We start from the raw sequence: 18333 nt of genomic DNA, 5'->3' as shown, positions 1-18333 counted from the left end.
ACTTTGTTCAGATGTTGTAAAGCAAGAGGACAATGAAACAAAACACTTTTTCATAAATCATACAATACAATCACCAATATGCACAAAATACTTTTTCATAAATCATACAATACAATCAGCAATAAGCAATACAATGTTCACTGCTAACTCCAGTGATCCAGTGAATGAATAGCATCTTTCGCCAGTTAATGCCAGTTAATGCACACCAATACATTTACGCGTATATTTTTTTTTATTTCATGCACTTGGTTCATTGGAAATTCTGATGTAGATCATGTAAAACATTGTCATTTGACCTAACAATATTTCAGTGACACATTCATTGTCACCCTGAAACATGGTCACAATCAACACTAGTGGCACTTGTTCGTCAGCTATCATCCCGTTTCTGAGTGTATACCTGCATGGTTTATCCTTGTCCGTATTCTAGGCCAGACTTGCCCCAACCATCTTGACACACTAAACCAAACGGAGTCCCGTGATACACACCTTTAGCATACTAAGCAGAAAATCACCCCGCAAGCTGGCTTTCATGAGACTTCGCAAATCTCGTGTGCCTGATTATCGCTGGAGGCCTTTCATCAATGGTCAAGCGGTCAAGCTTGACCTTCAGTCAAGGTCACTGTTGGGGGTCCCTTGCACTTAGATGACCAATGCAAACATGACAAGCCTGTGTTATTTTCTTTGAATCTCCCAACAAGAATGTTTGTGGTATGAATGTCTTCATGTAGAACATCATACTAGATTTGTACAACATCAGTGGATTATTTTCGTCCTTTGAAGACCAAACTGATTAGGTTTGTTGCCAGGAGCCCTCAGAAGCTGTAACAGCTAATCATCATGAACAAGGGTTGCACAGTGGTTCATGAATTTTACATCTTCAGAAAAATCACGGGTTTTAACCTGAGGGATTTGATCACCAAGCACCGCCTCAATGTAATTACGTGCTATAGATATTTTGACACCCTGTAAATATGTCTTATGTGAATCAAGTTTAGTAAATAACTTAGTGTTAAGTTCCCCAAACCAAAAAGAGCATTCAATAAATGCTTCATTATTAATAAGTATCCTTGTCATTCATTTTGAACCCCTTAAGAATCAAGGTAGGCACATGAAAGCTCAGTAAGTCAAAGTTTTGAGCTACATGAAATAAGATATTCAATCAGTAAAACATACCTAAGAGCTCTAGGTCAGGACCATATCAGTGTATGTTTAGATAAAATATGTCAGATACGATGCGAAATAGTTTAGATAACATAGCAGATACGTACCACAGCAATGGTGTACGGTCTTAAACAAAATATATATATCTTATTTTAAGCAGTGTCTGACTGATTTTGTCGCACATCAAAATCAACTTCATAAACTCAAAACATTTTAAGAGCAGACAAGGTCTGCTTGACAACAGCAACAGGCTTCACACCTTGTACTCATGTGGGGATTCAAACCCAAGTCTTCTGTGAGACAAGTCAATGCTGCAACCACTAGGCTACCCAACCACCCCTCAAAGGTAAGACATAATTTTAATGTACTGAGATAAAACACCTTATCAAAAGTAGTTCTTCGGGACTCGAAATCAGAGCATGTAAGGATGCATTGAGCCACAATATTCTTCATCACACGGTGTCTTTATATTGTATTGTGACACAGTCAATTACATGACCAAGGTCAGCCACCTGGGCCTCTCCTCAACATGTGCTAAATATCAGAACAAGACAATGGCTAGACAGTCAGCTTGGCCAGTGTCCAAACTAGTGTCATATGACATCTGAAGATTACAAAGATATTGTTTCGGAGAATGACCCCGCAGCTTCCATCTTGTCACAGAACCATCAGGGTGTGTGAGTGAGTTGAGTTATATGCTGCTTTTAGCAATATTCCGGCAACATCAGAAATGGGCTTCACACATAGCACCCACGTGGGGAATCAAACCCGCATCTCCAGTGTGACAAGCAGACGCCTTCGCCATTAGGCCACCCCACTACCTGAGAACCATCAAAATTTGTCCCTTTTCAACTGTCCATGGACAAATTGAAGATTCCAGAAGTCAAACTTAAACATACTGGTATTCCTTGCAAATTATATTTCACTTAATAGTTAATTAGCTTTTCTGATTCTAGCAAATATTAAAGACAAAAGAGTACTTATTCACATCCAAATTGTATGACTTGTGACCAAGTTATTTCCCTTCAAGTTTCTGGAATGTAAACCAGTAAATTCATATTATCTTCATCACCATCTTCATTTGATGTCTACAAGCATAACTGTCTTTACCCGGAAAAATGTTTTTTTTGGGTTTGTAATTTTTATGAAATAAGTAAAAAAAAATGAACCATTTATACACGAAAGACTATAGCAATGTCAAAATCTATACTATTTCCTGATGACCAAACGTTACAAATTTCACCTATCGGCCCTAGACATTGTACATATATCAATTTTAATCTCCTGTCTAGCCAAACCCAAATCTAGGTGTGCTTTATCTCTCCGCTTAATGGTGTGTAACCATACCTATTATCATCTGAGGGAGTGGTGTGATTGTCTCTCGCTTCAGCCCACAGCTGATCAGTGGGGCAGAGTGATAGACACATGTCACCAAATCCGACACATGCATCATCTGACCTACTTCAGTGGAGAGGTTGTTTTGACACTATGTTAATTATCTATAGGCTCCTGAATTTATCTTATCAATGAAGATCAGCTGACGGGAGTGACATCACATGATTTTCTTAAGTGCACATTCTTTTTTTCCTACGAAACACGTAAGCAAAGTACTTGCCAAAACTAAAGGACTTTTCAAATTCTGAAATACATCAGTTCAAAATTCAACCTTTTTTTTAACTCTACACTATGTTATTACCACTACACTGTCAAACACTTGAGTAAATTTTGCAGTATTGTCCACCTTATACACCTTGAAATATTCAAGCGGGCCCCTCCAGCTTTGACAGTGTTACAATCAGTTTGAACTAAACCCACTGAAGACTCAATACTATATGTACATGTATGGCTAATTGTTATTTTTTTCTTGTCAAGTCAGCATATATCAGTTGCGGACATAGTATTCACATAATCCTGACCAACATCTGAGAAATCAATCTTCCCCATCTTCCAAGTACTCATCTTTCATAGCATTAAATATTCAGTGCTGACCATTCAATCTTCTGGTGATTTAGTCTAAATTTCTGTCTTTCCTGAGTGGTTCATTTCATAACACCAGTAGCAAACCCATTCGATAACATCGTAGATTTTGATTTCAAATACTCATAGTCCCTGCACAATAAAGTTTTTAAGTTGAAACAATACTCACCATGATGTACAAGCCCTATACTAATCCAGTCTACTATTTCTGAGGTTCTGAATTTTCCATTGCAATCCAATACATGTGATTTACCTGATGTCGATGTTAACGACATTGTATGTATATTATATGAAACTGCTGGAAGTGCCACATACAGACACTTGACATATTTTCTGCAATCCCTACTTTAAAATATTTTTTATAAAGATCAGCTAATAATCAGACAAGATCTAGTCAGTTAAAAAAACTATTTCTTATAAAAATACCTGTATTAATTATGTTCATAAAAGAATATTTTGTCCTCAGCAGTTGATCGAGGAAACTCAGCATAGTTTAGTTTGATACAGATCTGTTTTCTATTTATTAAAAAATCACTTTAAAAATATAAATGGCACTTCCATGGCATATGACTAGTTAATCATCTATTGTGCGAAAAAATCCAGCATATCGCGTGCAATACATTTTTTTATTGTCTTGAAAAGCTCTGATATCAGTTGACTAAAGAAGAAACTGCAGTTGGCCATTACTGACATCATCACAGACGTGTTCATGGCAAAATAATACTAACGTGTAAGTCTTTTGTAATAACACATGCTTAATTTAAATGTAATCTTCATTCAAAGTCAGCATTTTCTCTATTTACTTTGTAAAAGGTTGTGTTCTTTCACTTTTCAATTACCTATCAACAGAGAAGTCCCCTGAAGATGCAGGATAGAATATTGATCTTCAGAGACCCTTAATTGTTGTAAGAGGAGACTAACAGGACCGGGTAGTCAGGCTGACTGACTTTGCTTTGACACATCATTAGTTCCCTGTTGCACATATCAAGGCTCTTGCTGTTGATCACTGGATTGTCTGATCCAGACAGGACTATTTATAGTTCGCTGCCATATAGCTGAAATATTACTGAGTGCAGCATAAAACTAAACTCACTAATTCAACACAGCAATTAGGGTTTGATATAATCAGTGTCAGCTATATTGTGAATAAGCATGGTATTATGCAGCTTTTCTCCAGGTTTCCATAATCACACAGTACATAATTCGTAGTCTGTAATATGTACATAACCTTTTAACTAAAACAGTAATAGTGGTTTCCATGAGAGCATAGTGCATGATACTTTGTACGTAGTGTGTGAATTTGCTGGTGCTGAAAACATGTCTGAATATGGATCACGCACCAAAATGGAGGCAAGGAATTGGGATTCCCAATGGGGTTTGGTTTTCTCAATGTCACATGGTTTTCATTGCATGCACAGGAAAAAAAAGACTAATTTAAAGCATTACACAGCCTTTATACACATGCACACAGAAATGGACACTACACACACATAATACACACTATGTATCACACATACAATACATAACTATGAAACCTAGCTTCAGTCATATCCAAGCAATGGGCATCATATTGTGCCATTGTAAGGAATAAAACCCGGGTCATCTGTGTGAGGCTACTTTCAGCAATATTCACCATCACATCTGGGGAGACACCAGAAACGAGCTTCCCACATTTATCCTATGCAGGGAATCGAACCTAGGTCTTGAGCATGATGAGAAAACACACTAATCACCTGCTACCCAACCACCCTGTCTTCAGTATGACAAGCAAACACTTAAACCAATGGATACTCATCGACATCAGGTCACAATATGGCTGAAATATTGCCAATGTGACTATCAATTCTTACTCACTCACCAATTCATTGACGCCAGTCATGTTGTGATCATAAACAGGTCATTCTTTCAATTTTTTTATACTGTATGAATACACAAGTAAACGGGACTGTAAAATTTAAGCTTATCCTTAAAACAAAAATGTCTACACATTAAAGGCAGCATTGACTTAAAACATTCCAATAACATAAATTATAATAATACAAAAATAATCATGAAGTAGGGTAAGAAAACCAAGCTTATATGAAATTATTTTTAGGTCAAGGGATAAATTAAGGAGAGCACATTTTTATAACCAGTTAATCATGTTTTTTATGTACTAACTACGGCTTTTTCCCATCCTAAGGCACATGTCACTATACTGTGACATTAAACATACCTGCCCTTTGCCAATTACATAGAAGGGCCTAATTTCTGACAAGGGTGTCGAGACAAAAAATTGCAATCGGCAAGTCTGAACAACACCAAAATCCCTTTAGGTGGGGCCAAGTTCGCCATCTGGATTGAAGTGGGCAAGTATCGCGGATAATTAACCCTTCTGGCGGATTTCATTATGCATTTAAGCTGTCTTTGGTTGAGTCCCTTCTTTACGTGTCAATAGGTGGTACGAGGTAGTAGGTGACGGAAGCAGAAGACCCTATTGTTAGGATTGGCACTAATGGTCACAATCTCATAATTGCAAGCTCAAAATGAAAAATTGATGATTCATCAAGATTGACGAAACAAACAAGGACAGAGAAAGACGTTCGGTGCAAATATTTGATGACAAACAATATCCTGAGGCAAATAAATGAGTGTATTATTGTGTCTTAAGTCCATCAATTTCTCATTCGTTTGGTTTACACTCTTGTGCAAAGTAGCATCTCGCAACATAAATTCATAGGGATTTGCACTGGCACTGGCTCTCTTGTCTGCCACAGAGAATGAATGTTGTATGGCAGTTTTTGCATCTGTCAGCAGATAAATACCCTATCACATCAATTATTTCTTATCAAAGTTGGTCCAAACAAACCAATGGTTGACAGCATGAGCACAGACTCTGACACTGCATTAGTCACACAAGCTTATCCCCAGTCACCTCTAAACTGGAGTTGAATGCATACTCAACCAAAGTCATCACAAAAATGTATTTGCATATATGCATAACACTAAATATTTTCATTTCCTATGGAGAGCTTGTAGGTGGATAAAATTAATGTACCATTCATCATGAATATGTGACTGTCTTCATTAACTCATGAATATTTGACTGTCATCAGTAACTCAAATAAAATATCTTATGAGTTCAATCTGAAAACAAAAAGACACTTGTAATTTGCTGGAATCTAGTTCACGATGAGTACTGGTACCTCCTTAAGAAACTTAAAGCAGGGATAACCTACAACAGGGATACGGTACTTGCATGCTTTCTTCCATTTGTTCTAGTTAGGGTACGCCCCGTCATGCTTCAGCACATACAGTGACATGGTTCGTTTCCAGCGCAACGTCAACTGTGTTTAACACTACCTCAGCCAGTTTATTGTATCAGCCAGAATTTTACAATGAATGAATAAATAAATAAATGAATTATAGCAAGAATTACATGTGAATGGATGAAAAGAAAAAGATAGACAAAAAAAGAAGGAATTACATATGGGACTGAATGAAAGAATGAATGATACACCAGTCTTCCCTCCCCAAACATGTGAAAGAATGCCAAACTATTTGCAAGGAGAGAAACTTACAGGTTGTAGATTATCCCTGCTAGAACACGTCTTTTTATCTTAAAGAATCTACTTTGACACATTTTTTTTTATTCGCAATTAATTTAGAAAATTAATATGTGAAAGAAGTTTTTAGCAATACAATTTATTCTTTCTTCACTGTGTACCAAGAATTGAAGTTTCCAGTTATCACAACACTCAGTGGATGTGATCAGCAATTGAAAATACACAGGGCTCAATTTTAGAAACTAAGCTTCCACCATAATTGCTACACTGGTCACAAGACGACCCACGGCATACGCTAACAGGTTTTTCACAGAGTGACCTATTCCCCTGATTACATATAACTGTTTGTTTCATCCTGACGTCTATGAAACACTGTTACAGTAAATTAAAATTACTAGTTCCTTCAATCTCAGTTTAACCAAAGTTGGCTGAAACTCTTTTTGTCACATGCTCTACATTCGCATCATGGAACATCAACCTATAAGTAATAGTTTCCGTCATTTGAAACTGATTTCCTTAAATGCTTACACATACTGATGATAAATGTTTAATATATTCTCTTCAAATTAAATATGCTAACTTAATGGTATTGACATGTGTGAATAAAACCAAATTGTTTCCACTTCCGGATCAATCTACACTCAAATAGTCGATAAAAAAAATAATTACAAAATTCTAGCAACATTTTGTGGTTCAGACGTTTAGCATTCCACAATGCTACCTGCTTCCCATAATCTTCCAATGACTTCCTGCACACGAAATATCAAGTTATTCTTTCAAAATGTTACGCAAACAAACGGTGTCACTGAGGCAAACCCCTCCCGTCAATTCCCATGCTCACACCCCATCTCAATTTCCCTTGCACTATTTTACATATTCCTAGCCCCGAGCGAACTCGACTGAAGAAATGGATCGCTTTGAAGTAAGACGCCAGTTCACCGCACGTCTGGACGAACACCATGTGCACCCGTGTCTCTCAAACCTTTGTAAATACCACAAGGAGCTCTTGTTATGCAAACTGAACAGCGGATTACAGATATCGTTCGTGAAATGCATGCTGAGCCGACAAACATCTAGGGGGGATCGAATTACGTAATTTTGTCTCGGGAAGCATTAACCGGACGATTTCATTTTGGACGACGGGATGTCCCGTGTTGGACCTTTCCGACTTGTTACCAATTCAAAGCATTTTGACAGTGCCTAATTTCAATTATCCTTTCTTTGGTGATCATTGAATTAGTGTGCTTTCAAATATAATTAGATAATACCGTGAAATATTGATTTTAATCAGCGAGGCATTCCAAGCACCTCCATGCAAAATGAACCCTGCGTGTTTACACGAGGTCTGGGATTTAGTCAATGAAATATTACGCAAGCAACTGTAATTGTGTCATTCGGTTCAAACACCGTCATGAGTGCTACTGGGTTATGAAAGAGCAATAACACTGCATTCGGTATGCGGACATTCGTAAACTGGGCTGACATGATTAAGTCAAGGGTTATTAGGATCCTCAACTTTAAAAACTAGTAAAGAAACAACCTAAAACATGGTCCTAATATTTCCGAAAAAATGCCTTTCCCACAAAATAAATAAACAGTAAAGTGTGGTAAAACAATTGTGGAATGGTAATTTGTTTAACATTTATAACAATTTAAACAATCCAAACGAGTAGTTTTTGAGTCCTTTGAGGCAATGTACATCTTGATACTATTGAAACAACGTTGATAATATGTAAAACTATAGCCTCAATATAAGACGCAAATACAACACGTTTCATAGATCACATCTGTCTTATATGCTTCGTGTTGAAAATCTATTTCTTGATGAAATTTGGAAAATATAAATGACAACTTTGTAGATCTACAATACTTTCTCCGCGTCTAAACAGAAGCTGAAATGTGCCCCGCGGCTTGTTAGAGTTTCGCTTCACTGACCACGGTCTATCGCTAACCAAGCGTTACAATCACACCATGCATTTCCATGAATAACTAAATAGGTCAACCTTACGACGGATAAAATAGTCTGTTATGTTGTGGTTTGATCTAAGTTTGGTCTAAGTGGAAATTTGACTGTTATATTTAGTTTGCGTATAAGCAAATCTATTGATTGTGACAAGTCACTGCGTGCGGTCTGACTTACAGCTGCTGTCTCTGTGCACATTATTAAAACACGACGGAACAAACCTAACAGCGAAATAAGCAGCAAGTAAACATTGTGCTCTAAGGGGTATTTCAGCATATGCAGCACATGTCACTTCGCAGTACATATCACCTCGCAGTTCAGCAGCGTAAACATCAACATGTCGATAAGCGGCTAAAATAGTAAATATCTCACGACTAAAAAATACAGACGAAAGCGTGGCAAGAAGATTTCGAAAACAACTGCACAGAAATAGTTTCAGGTATTGAGAACGACAACACTAAATCAGATACACGAACAGTTATGCTTGAAAATATGACTACCGAAGCAAGCTGTCGTGAAACACTCAACAGAACATGACAGCCTATAAGCACTACGTTGCGTCATCACAATGTGCACACTTACCTGTTTACGTTTATATTTATTTCCCGGGTCAAAACGGGCTTTCATGAGACGTAGTTCTTCCCTGCAGTCTTGGTCTTTCGTTAAAAGCAAATATGACCGCCAGTTAGTTGAATCGAAGCCCCAATGACACGTTCTGTTTTCCAGAGCTTTGTGCGAGTGACAGACAAATTTCGGAGGACAGAACAAGCCGTGACAATCCATACACTGGATACATTTGGCATCCGGGCTTGTGTAAAGTTCAGGGTGAAAAATGCCTTTGCATTTGCCAAAACACTCGTGATATACCTTGAAGCTGTTAGAGGATGGGGGCTCGAGATATTTTTCTGGGTTTCGATGAAGCAAAGCATTCGTCAGTCGTTCCGCATCGGTTTTAGTAATAAGTCCACAACTCGGAGCGCTTAGTGGTAAGATCCCTGTCACTTTGAGAGTGTCCAACTGCTCCGGGCTGCATCGTGAACAGAAAATGTGTAAATCGTCGCACACTGCGTTGATTTGCTGTAAGGTAAAATCTCGCAAAACTGTGTTGAGAATCTGCGGAAGGCATAACCTCTTTTCGCCTCCAACCAAGAAACATGAAATCGTCTCCCCTTCAAGAATAGTATCCCCTCTCTCGCTCCTCGATGAATCTACTGGACTGAACACAGGCATTTGTTGAATCGGAAACGGCGGTGGTGCTAGAAACGGATCATAATCCATACCCTTCTCAGTCGGGGTGCACTTTTTGACACTGGCAACCACTTTTCTATAGTCCGCAACACTCATCTTCGAGAAATCATTCACAATCGGAAAACCGTTAGGTCCGCTTAAACTACGAACTGAAGCGTTTTGAAATCGTTTCAGGACCCTCTGTAAGTGAGGAGTCACCGATTGGTGCAGTGCCTGGTGTTCCATCCAAACCCACAGCTTTGAAATATGGGTTGAAATCCTCTCGTGTCGTCAGATCTGTACGCCGCAGCATGTGTAGTACTGGCCGCGGTCCTGTATGCTCTCACAACTGCCGACAGAGCCCAGTGAAATATTTGGCTTTGCTATCAGCCGCTGCGCCCCCTGCGTTAAGTGACCTAGTTTTTTCAACTTGCCAAGCACGTAAACAACCTCGGTCTCAGCCAAGGGGATCATGCTCTACCGCTAATATAAAAAGTAATGTGTCATTATAATGAAGAATAAACCATGCCACCGCAGAAAAAAATACCAGTGCACATTGCTTTCTGCAAATAAACGACTCCGGCGTTGCGAGTGCTTTAACCTCCCTCCGCAAACACCAACGTATTATTTCAAGCAGAAGGTAGTGTGTGTGTTTTTTTTTAAATGGAGAGTGCATCACTCGTGTTTGCGGGCTGAAAGGACTTGTTTGTTAGAAATTCGAGTTTATAGGGATTTCGTTATGGGGATAGTGTCGTACTTATTCGTTTTGTACACGTACCGGCGCTCTCAGTCGTACAGGGACAACGCAAAGCCTGTACAATCAAAGGTGTCTGGCTAGTGACGTCACAAGCGAGGTCGAGCCGTCTGCAGTGCTATGGATTATTCGTGACCTCAAGCGCGAGGCGATTGCCGCCATAAATAGCGGGCGGACTTGTCTGGCAATGGTCTGCTCGCGTAAGCGAACGTCAGGCAAAGCGGACGGCTGGCTGGCAGACTGACCGATCGTCCTTGGCGAGTCTGAAGCGGGCCGGTCAGGGAAAACGCCGGCTTTCTATATTGACAAACGAAGCGTTCTACATAGTCGAGCTGGACCAGGCTGACCGCGCTCGGAAAGCAATCACCGAGCAACGAAGGGATTTCGGCGGGTCTGTTCAAGACTACCAATACGGCAAACATTTCTCCTCATGCAATGATTAAGCTGGCTTGCTTTTGCTGTAGCGGTAGGGGAGTGATGAAAATTTGATGAGGGTAGTATTTTCTCATCTCACTCGAATGACGATCCTGTTAAAACCCACACTTAACGATAAGGCTGTTTTTCCACTTTGAAGGCCGCGCGTGATAACGAATCTGGTTTGCATGGGGTGTGTCGGGATTTTTTCGGTGGGATGTTTTTTCACGCAATGCCAATCAATATCGATCAAGTTCTCGTAAAGATATACAAATGAACCGGTTAATTTTGGCGGTAAACGACATGCAACGATTTCATGAAGAAAAAAAAAACAGAAATAAAAATAATTGGGGGGAAATGAAAATAAAAACATGAACGATTATTTTCCAAGGAAAGCAGTGCAACTCCATTAGTCTGCGAAACGGATTTTATCAGGTGTTAGGTCTTTTTCGGTTTGTTTCTATGTCCCGTTATCATAAATTGCGCTGGAGTGACTAGCATACGTTAGGGGTGACCTAAATTCCGATGCCACCCGAATTGAGGCCAGGTCGTGTTGCACGTGCAAGGGCATAGTTGTACTTTCAGCGTGCGGCGTATTGGAACCGGTTCAAACCAGACAAATGCCGTTACTGGCCTCGGCATGCTTCTTCATTCCAATAGGCCAGTCTTATTTTTTGACATAGAATTTATGTGGTAGAGAAATTCATATTTGCAAGAAGTTTCTGACACGTGCTAAATATTCTTTGTGTTCTGGGGCGTTTTGTGCGCAAGTGTTGCTTTTGGGCACAGTTGGTTTTCACCCGTTTTTCACTAGAGTTTCAATGAGAATTTAACTCTCAGGACATAAGCGAGTGTGCGCACCTACTGCACAACCCATGAATACACACGTAAATCCAAGCTGAGATTGCAACATCACGCTGCTGCCATCATACGGACCTTCTAGCTCTCCCAAATCAAGACTAAGGCTATTATTAATATATGAAATGATTTCATTTATTTTTGTCGAAGAAAAGGGGAAATACCAGACTAGGCTCCGGTTATCTAGACTTGCCTCTTTACAGAATATAATTGCTATACATCTACACTCTCACTAAAACCTTGGATAAAGGTTATCGCAATCCCGTCACACCTGGCAGTCCATTAATGTTGAGAGTTTCCTCTTTGGCGACATATGTTACCTTACATGCCATGAAAATAATTTTGTTTGAAAAAACAGTATTAAATAAAATACGTTTTTGTCCTCCACGAGCTGTCACACAAGCCCCAAGGGGTGTGGAAACATTGATATTGCACGAGGCTATGTCAAACAAGTTTTGCTTGTATCACTGTGAATATTTCCATAATCCGCATTGAGTCATTGTATATGTACTTGAAAACCCTTACTTTACTATATATTATTGTCAGTAATACATTCAGGTAACTATTTGTATTAGTGAGTCAGTGAGTGAATATGGTTTTATGCCCCTTTTAGAAATATTCCAGCAATGTTATGACGGAAGACAAAACAAATGGGCTTCACACCTTGTGCCCATGTATTGAATCGATCCTGGGCCTTCAGCGTGACAAGCGAACGCTTTAACCACTAGGCTACACCACCGCCCCTTTTAACCTGCCAGTTTGTATGGAACGGGTGAGTGAGTGTTTTGGGACCGCCTTTAGCAATACATTTATTCCAGCAAATATCATAGTGGGGGGGGGGGGGGGGGTAGGTTCGTTGTTAAAGATGATGCATATAGCGTACATCAGCGAGATGTGTTTTATGTTGCTGGTAGCGCAATTCCAGCAATATCGCGACAGGGACAACAGAAATGGGCCAGAAAGATCCACCGCGTGATGAGCGAACCCTTTAAGCTAGGCTACCGCCCTCTCCACGCGTACACAGAGTGAGTGAGTGAGTTTGGTTTTACGCAGCTTTTAGCAATATTCCAGCGATATCGGGGTGGGGTGGGGGTGGGGGGACACCAGAAAATGGACCTCACACATAGTACCCATGTGGGGAATCGAACCTGGGTCTTCGGCGAGACGAGCGAACGCTTTAACCACTAGGCTACCCAACCGCCTCCACGCGTACACAGAACGATAAAGGGATGAAGACGTGTACTTTGTTGTGATTAAATGTTGAATCGCAAGCTTTGCTAAGCAAAAGTAAATATGCATTGTTATGTGCTAGTGCAAATTATTATTCTCATTCGTACCTACCCGCCTCTATCCGTGACCCGCCGGAATGGCACGAGTATAGTTATGAGTGAAATAATATTTTGCACCTGGTGATCTTCTCGTTTCGTCAGTTGCGCCTAAAAGCTCCCCTCCCAGCACGTGACACCATCGTTATGTCTACCCTGCCGGTGTAAAGAGCCTCGTTGCGAGGAGCTTGCGTGCAGTTATTTCACCACCCGATTCGAGGTACATGTACATGTGAGTTAAGAGATTCCAGAATATTAAGTGTACCTGTTTCTTTGCATGTTTGGTTCAACCTGACTTGTACTGTATCTACTTTCTCGCTGTTGACAGGATCCCGTTTTTTTACCACCTCATGTCTCCTGGTTTCAAAAACTAAGCAAACCGTTGTTCAGGAAGATCGTCCTCGTCCTTCCATGCGTAACTACTCGTTTCTTTCCGTGACCCCCGGCTTGCCGGAATGACACGAGTAGTTACGAATTCATCCGTTTCATCAATGAACTCATGAGCAGAGTGAACCCACTTTCTGATTTGGTTGATGCATACCATGTTATCCCATTTGCGTATACCAGCAAGTCATAACTGGACCATACAATTCAGTGATCGACATCATTAACAAGGTTTACGAAATAATGATACGCCTTTCACGACAAGCATCGGTGGGTGAAGACCAGTTCTTTCTGGGATGTGCATGTTTGTTGTTCAACGTTGCACTCCATAAAATACGAGGTATATGACGACTGTAACGATGCACCGAACTAACGATGGATTGCAGTTGTTGAGTCTCCGATAGTGACAGATTGTAGAAACGAAACCATACGAAGCGATGCATGGTTAGTGTGTGTTACTAGCGCAGTTTGGTAATTGACTTCCGTTGATAACTTCACTATGATCTGGTGTTTTTCGCACCCGTTGCCCCTGAAACAAACTTGATCTGGGTTTCAAGTTTCTTGACCGCTATTAAAGGAAGACTGAAACTGCTTCACCTTATTTCATATAAACTATGCTTTCATTTGGGAAATTTCCTCAAATGCGACAACTTAATGAGAAAAAAGCCCGTTGCAATAGTTGGTCTCAATAGCTTATCACAATAGTTGTCTCACAATCAATGGTCACCACTACTACATAATGTACGAGGTTTTACAGTGGTCGACATCATGAGCATCGATAAGCGAAACTGGGACACGCCTCTTACGTCATGTCATCGAGGTTGAGCACCCGACCCCATTTGTCAGGCCCGTGAAGATCCGGGTTACATTGATCTTCAGAAACCCGTAATAGACGGGTGGTCAGACTGGCCGACTTTGTTGACACATGTAATCGTATTCCAACTGGTTGGAACGATATGTTCTTGACGCTGATCACTGGATTGTCTGATCCAAACTCTGATTATTTATACACAGATTGCATAGTGCTGAGTGGAGTGTTATGCAACAAACCAACCCGTATGTTTGCATGGATCTGTTGTTAGATGTCAAACACTGAAACCCAAACGTCTCTTTATAATTGATACATCAGAAATATAACTGTTATTTGGAGCAACGTGTTTATAATACAGAACACAATTGTTATCACACCGATGTCTATCTAAACGACTGCGAGTGTATTAAAACTATCATACTTTAATCATTATACATTTGAAATCTTAGTCTCTTCAGTACATCTGTTAACTAATGATGATCTTGGTGAGATTAAAATTATCCATTTTGAGATTAAATTATCCGTTTTGAAATTGACATTTAACAAATCACCAGGCATTAGAAAACTTTGTAAACAGATATCCATTTTAATTATTGCTGTTCATGAGAAGGAACTTAAGTTGGTGGTTTGATGAACATTGATATTACGTGTTATTCAATATATATGTATGTCATGATATTTTGCATGTAGTCCAAATTCGATTGTGAAACGGATGCCTCACACTGTATGTCTCTAGCAGGATATACATGCTCACATATATTAATCTGTCTGTGATAAATCACAACGAAATCGACAGTCTTCATCGGATAACGTGGATCCCAACTGTATCCGTATTTATGGCAAAACTGACGAATGTTGGTATATTCTGTCAGAGCTAATATAATGAGGAGCAAAAGGAAAGCAACTCTGGCTCTTTGTCAGGTTTTATATAGAAGACGTAAACATGAACGCTTACTTTGATAAGATTTCATTCTTCGAACTTGCGTTTCTTTTGCTGTACAGTATCACTCCGGTGGAAAGAGTCAGTGAGTTTAGTTTTACGCCGCACTCAGCAATATTCCAGTTATATGGCGGCGGTCTGTAAATAATTGAGTCTGGACCAGACAATCCAGTGATCAACAACATGAGCATCGATCTAAGCAACTGGGAACCGATGACATGTGTCAACCAAGTCAGCGAGCCTGACCACCTGATCCCATTAGTCGCCTAGGAACAGTTGTACTTCCACGTGTACCCTGATTAGTTTCCAGGTGTATATCTCAATTTCGAACCAAAGTAGTCACTGCGAATGAAGTTTATTTGAACAACGACATCACTACCAACAAAGCACACCCGTGAAGCATAGGGTGAGTGAGTTGTTTAGTTTGAGGCCGCTTTTAGCAATATAATGCCAATAATCCTGTTACGTCACGGCGGGGGACACCAGAAAGGCGTCACGTCACGGCGGGGATACCAGAATGGCTTTACACATTGTATCCAATGTATTGTAAGGGGAATTGAGCTTAATTTTGGGCGCGACGAGCGAACGCTTTAACCAGAAGGCTACACACCATTGGTGTTTGCCTGGTTTAGCTTAACGCCACACTCAGCCATATATAACGGCGGTGTGTAAATAACCGAGTCTGGATTAGACAATCCAGTGACTGACATCAAGAGCACCGCAGCTGGGATACGATGCATCGTCAGCGAGCCTGACCACCCAATCCCATAAGACGCCCCTTACGACAAGCATTGGTTGCTGAAGTCCAATTTTAACGGTTGTTCACAGTTGCCCACTGGGGCACAGAGACGACAGTAATATAACTCAATGAATGTTTGCTAAGTTCACACATGTTTCAGATGAATTCACGTTTATGTGATGGTGGTAGCCATTACATATTTATATGCATGATGTGCAACGAATTTATACACATGTATGAAGGCTGTGCTACCTTGGGATGCTATGGCAATTACGAAGTATGAGAGACAGAATAATATTATGGGAATTTGCAGTTACTATGTATATGTATATATGCATGCTTCGCCGGTGAAATTTTAAAATCATACTTGCATATTTTTATAGAACTGTTATACGGACTGAACTTGCTAAAACCAGTTTTATAATTTCAGAATCAAATTTACATGTAGGACACGTATAAACACGAACATACTGTGTGCAGATTGGGATATGCAGGGACCAGCATCATTAAATGTACACGTTGCTTTGGTTGAAACACAAACAAAGAACGCCTTTACCACATATTATTTAGTGTGCAGTAGACTGTTATTGTCGTAATAGGGGGGATATGACAAACAAAGTAATTTCTATTTATTTACGTTCACGTTTTTACTCCAGAAAGTGTTGTGCGACAGTGTTATTTTTCACGTGTATTGTAGTGGTGTCTGGAAGTTGCATACACTATTCGGACAGTGTTCTGGAATGTACTACAAAGTACAACGGCTGGGCCTTTCCAGCAGTCCCACCTGGAATATTATGGAAAGTTCCAGAACAGATACGGTACTAGCCTTGCTCCAAGGCTGTACAGAATGCTGAGCCATGGATGTTTAGTAATTCAGTCTCTCGAAGAGGCAAATCTAGATAAGCGGTCAGTACAATAACTACTGACCCCAGTCTGCTGATTATTTTTTAGAAATAATCATTTATACAATTATTTTTAACCTTAGAGACTTGTGCAAGTCTATCACAATGTGTAAAGGGTTCGTTTGTGCCTCATATCAAATTGAATCCTACATAACAACAAGGTATATGTCACAAGCAGTTGCGTGAAGACCACTCTTCGCCCTGGATTTCCAGCCTGAGTCTGTTTTGGAGTGAGTGAGTTAAGATGTAAAATCTCATCGGCAATATTTAAGCTATATCGTGACTAAAACTAGTCTTAAATTCGAAAAATGCATGCATGTAATTTATAAAACCCTGCCAACTCCTGTTTTGAAAGGTTAACAACCACTGTTGATGTTAGTGAATATATAACGCAGCCATTGCCATCATCAGTGCTTATATATTACACTGCCTTTGAATTTATTGTGTAAAATCCCACGCCTCTTCACTGATTTGTCAAGTTAGATGATATTGTAACATGATTATTATTTATAACATTCTCTTTGTCGTTTGATGGTTTCACAACGTGTCTTTTGTTGTGAACTTTATGGTTTTAAACGTAGGCACCAGCACGAAGCCCATCTAACATTTCTAATACTAGTCCCCGAACATGGGATCAGAGCACGTTATCACTTATATTGCATATACTGACATATCAGTTCTATTGTTATTACTGTCACCTGTAATACATAACTATACCGTAACATTCATACATAAATACCTAGCTTGTATCTTATATCAGCGAGTTATATATATAATTATTCATCTTATCTTTCCTCTTCAGTGTTAATGGCGCTATTTTCTAAGGACTCTTCTCGTTATTTATATATCGTAATATTAGATTTTAAGAATTGATTAATGCACGATTGTTTATTTAACTATCAATAATGTACCATGGAACAATATGCGATGAACGTTTGGACCATTCATTACAGGTAGGCTCAACATTGCGCACAGCTATTGAGGCCTTAGGGAATTCTCGTTGCAACGAGACGCACTCGCGAGATTTGGCATCTTGTCGGTGTGAGTTCAGGTGTTCTTGTATTTAGTGTTCTCTCATATTACGTATCCTCAAATAGTGCAAATTCCTAGCGAGCCATGTGAAGACTCGTTCGTAGCCATGTGTTTAACTGGCGGACTGCGGTGGTAGAGGCGCGGTACACCACGGGATATTGTTCCGAAGCCGATACGCGTTTTTCTGATAAAAGCTAGGTGTATCATTTCCCAACTGGGGCATCCCTTAATGGTCGATAGGGGATAGGAGGCAATGTGTGACCGCAGTTTATGTATCCTTGGCATGGCTATCTGGCTT

The 18333-nt window shown here is 39.9% G+C and overlaps 1 protein-coding gene across 2 annotated transcripts in view; it reads right to left on the bottom strand.

The window, feature by feature from the left end:
- LOC137268017 (ski oncogene-like) overlaps positions 1–10252 on the bottom strand; it is a 45318-nt gene extending 35066 nt beyond the window's left edge. For both annotated transcript variants that reach the window (XR_010955018.1, XM_067802509.1), the window contains exon 1: positions 9232–10252. Coding sequence is in view for 1 of the 2 variants with exons in the window: in XM_067802509.1 (XP_067658610.1) it covers positions 9232–10122 (891 nt within the window). In the remaining variant the exon portion in view is untranslated. The remainder of the gene's footprint in view (positions 1–9231) is intronic.
- Between the last annotated feature and the right edge of the window lie 8081 nt (positions 10253–18333).

The sequence above is a fragment of the Haliotis asinina genome, chromosome 16 (genome assembly GCF_037392515.1).
Source record: "Haliotis asinina isolate JCU_RB_2024 chromosome 16, JCU_Hal_asi_v2, whole genome shotgun sequence".
NCBI lineage: Eukaryota > Metazoa > Mollusca > Gastropoda > Lepetellida > Haliotidae > Haliotis > Haliotis asinina.
This window is presented reverse-complemented; position numbering and strand designations above follow the sequence as displayed.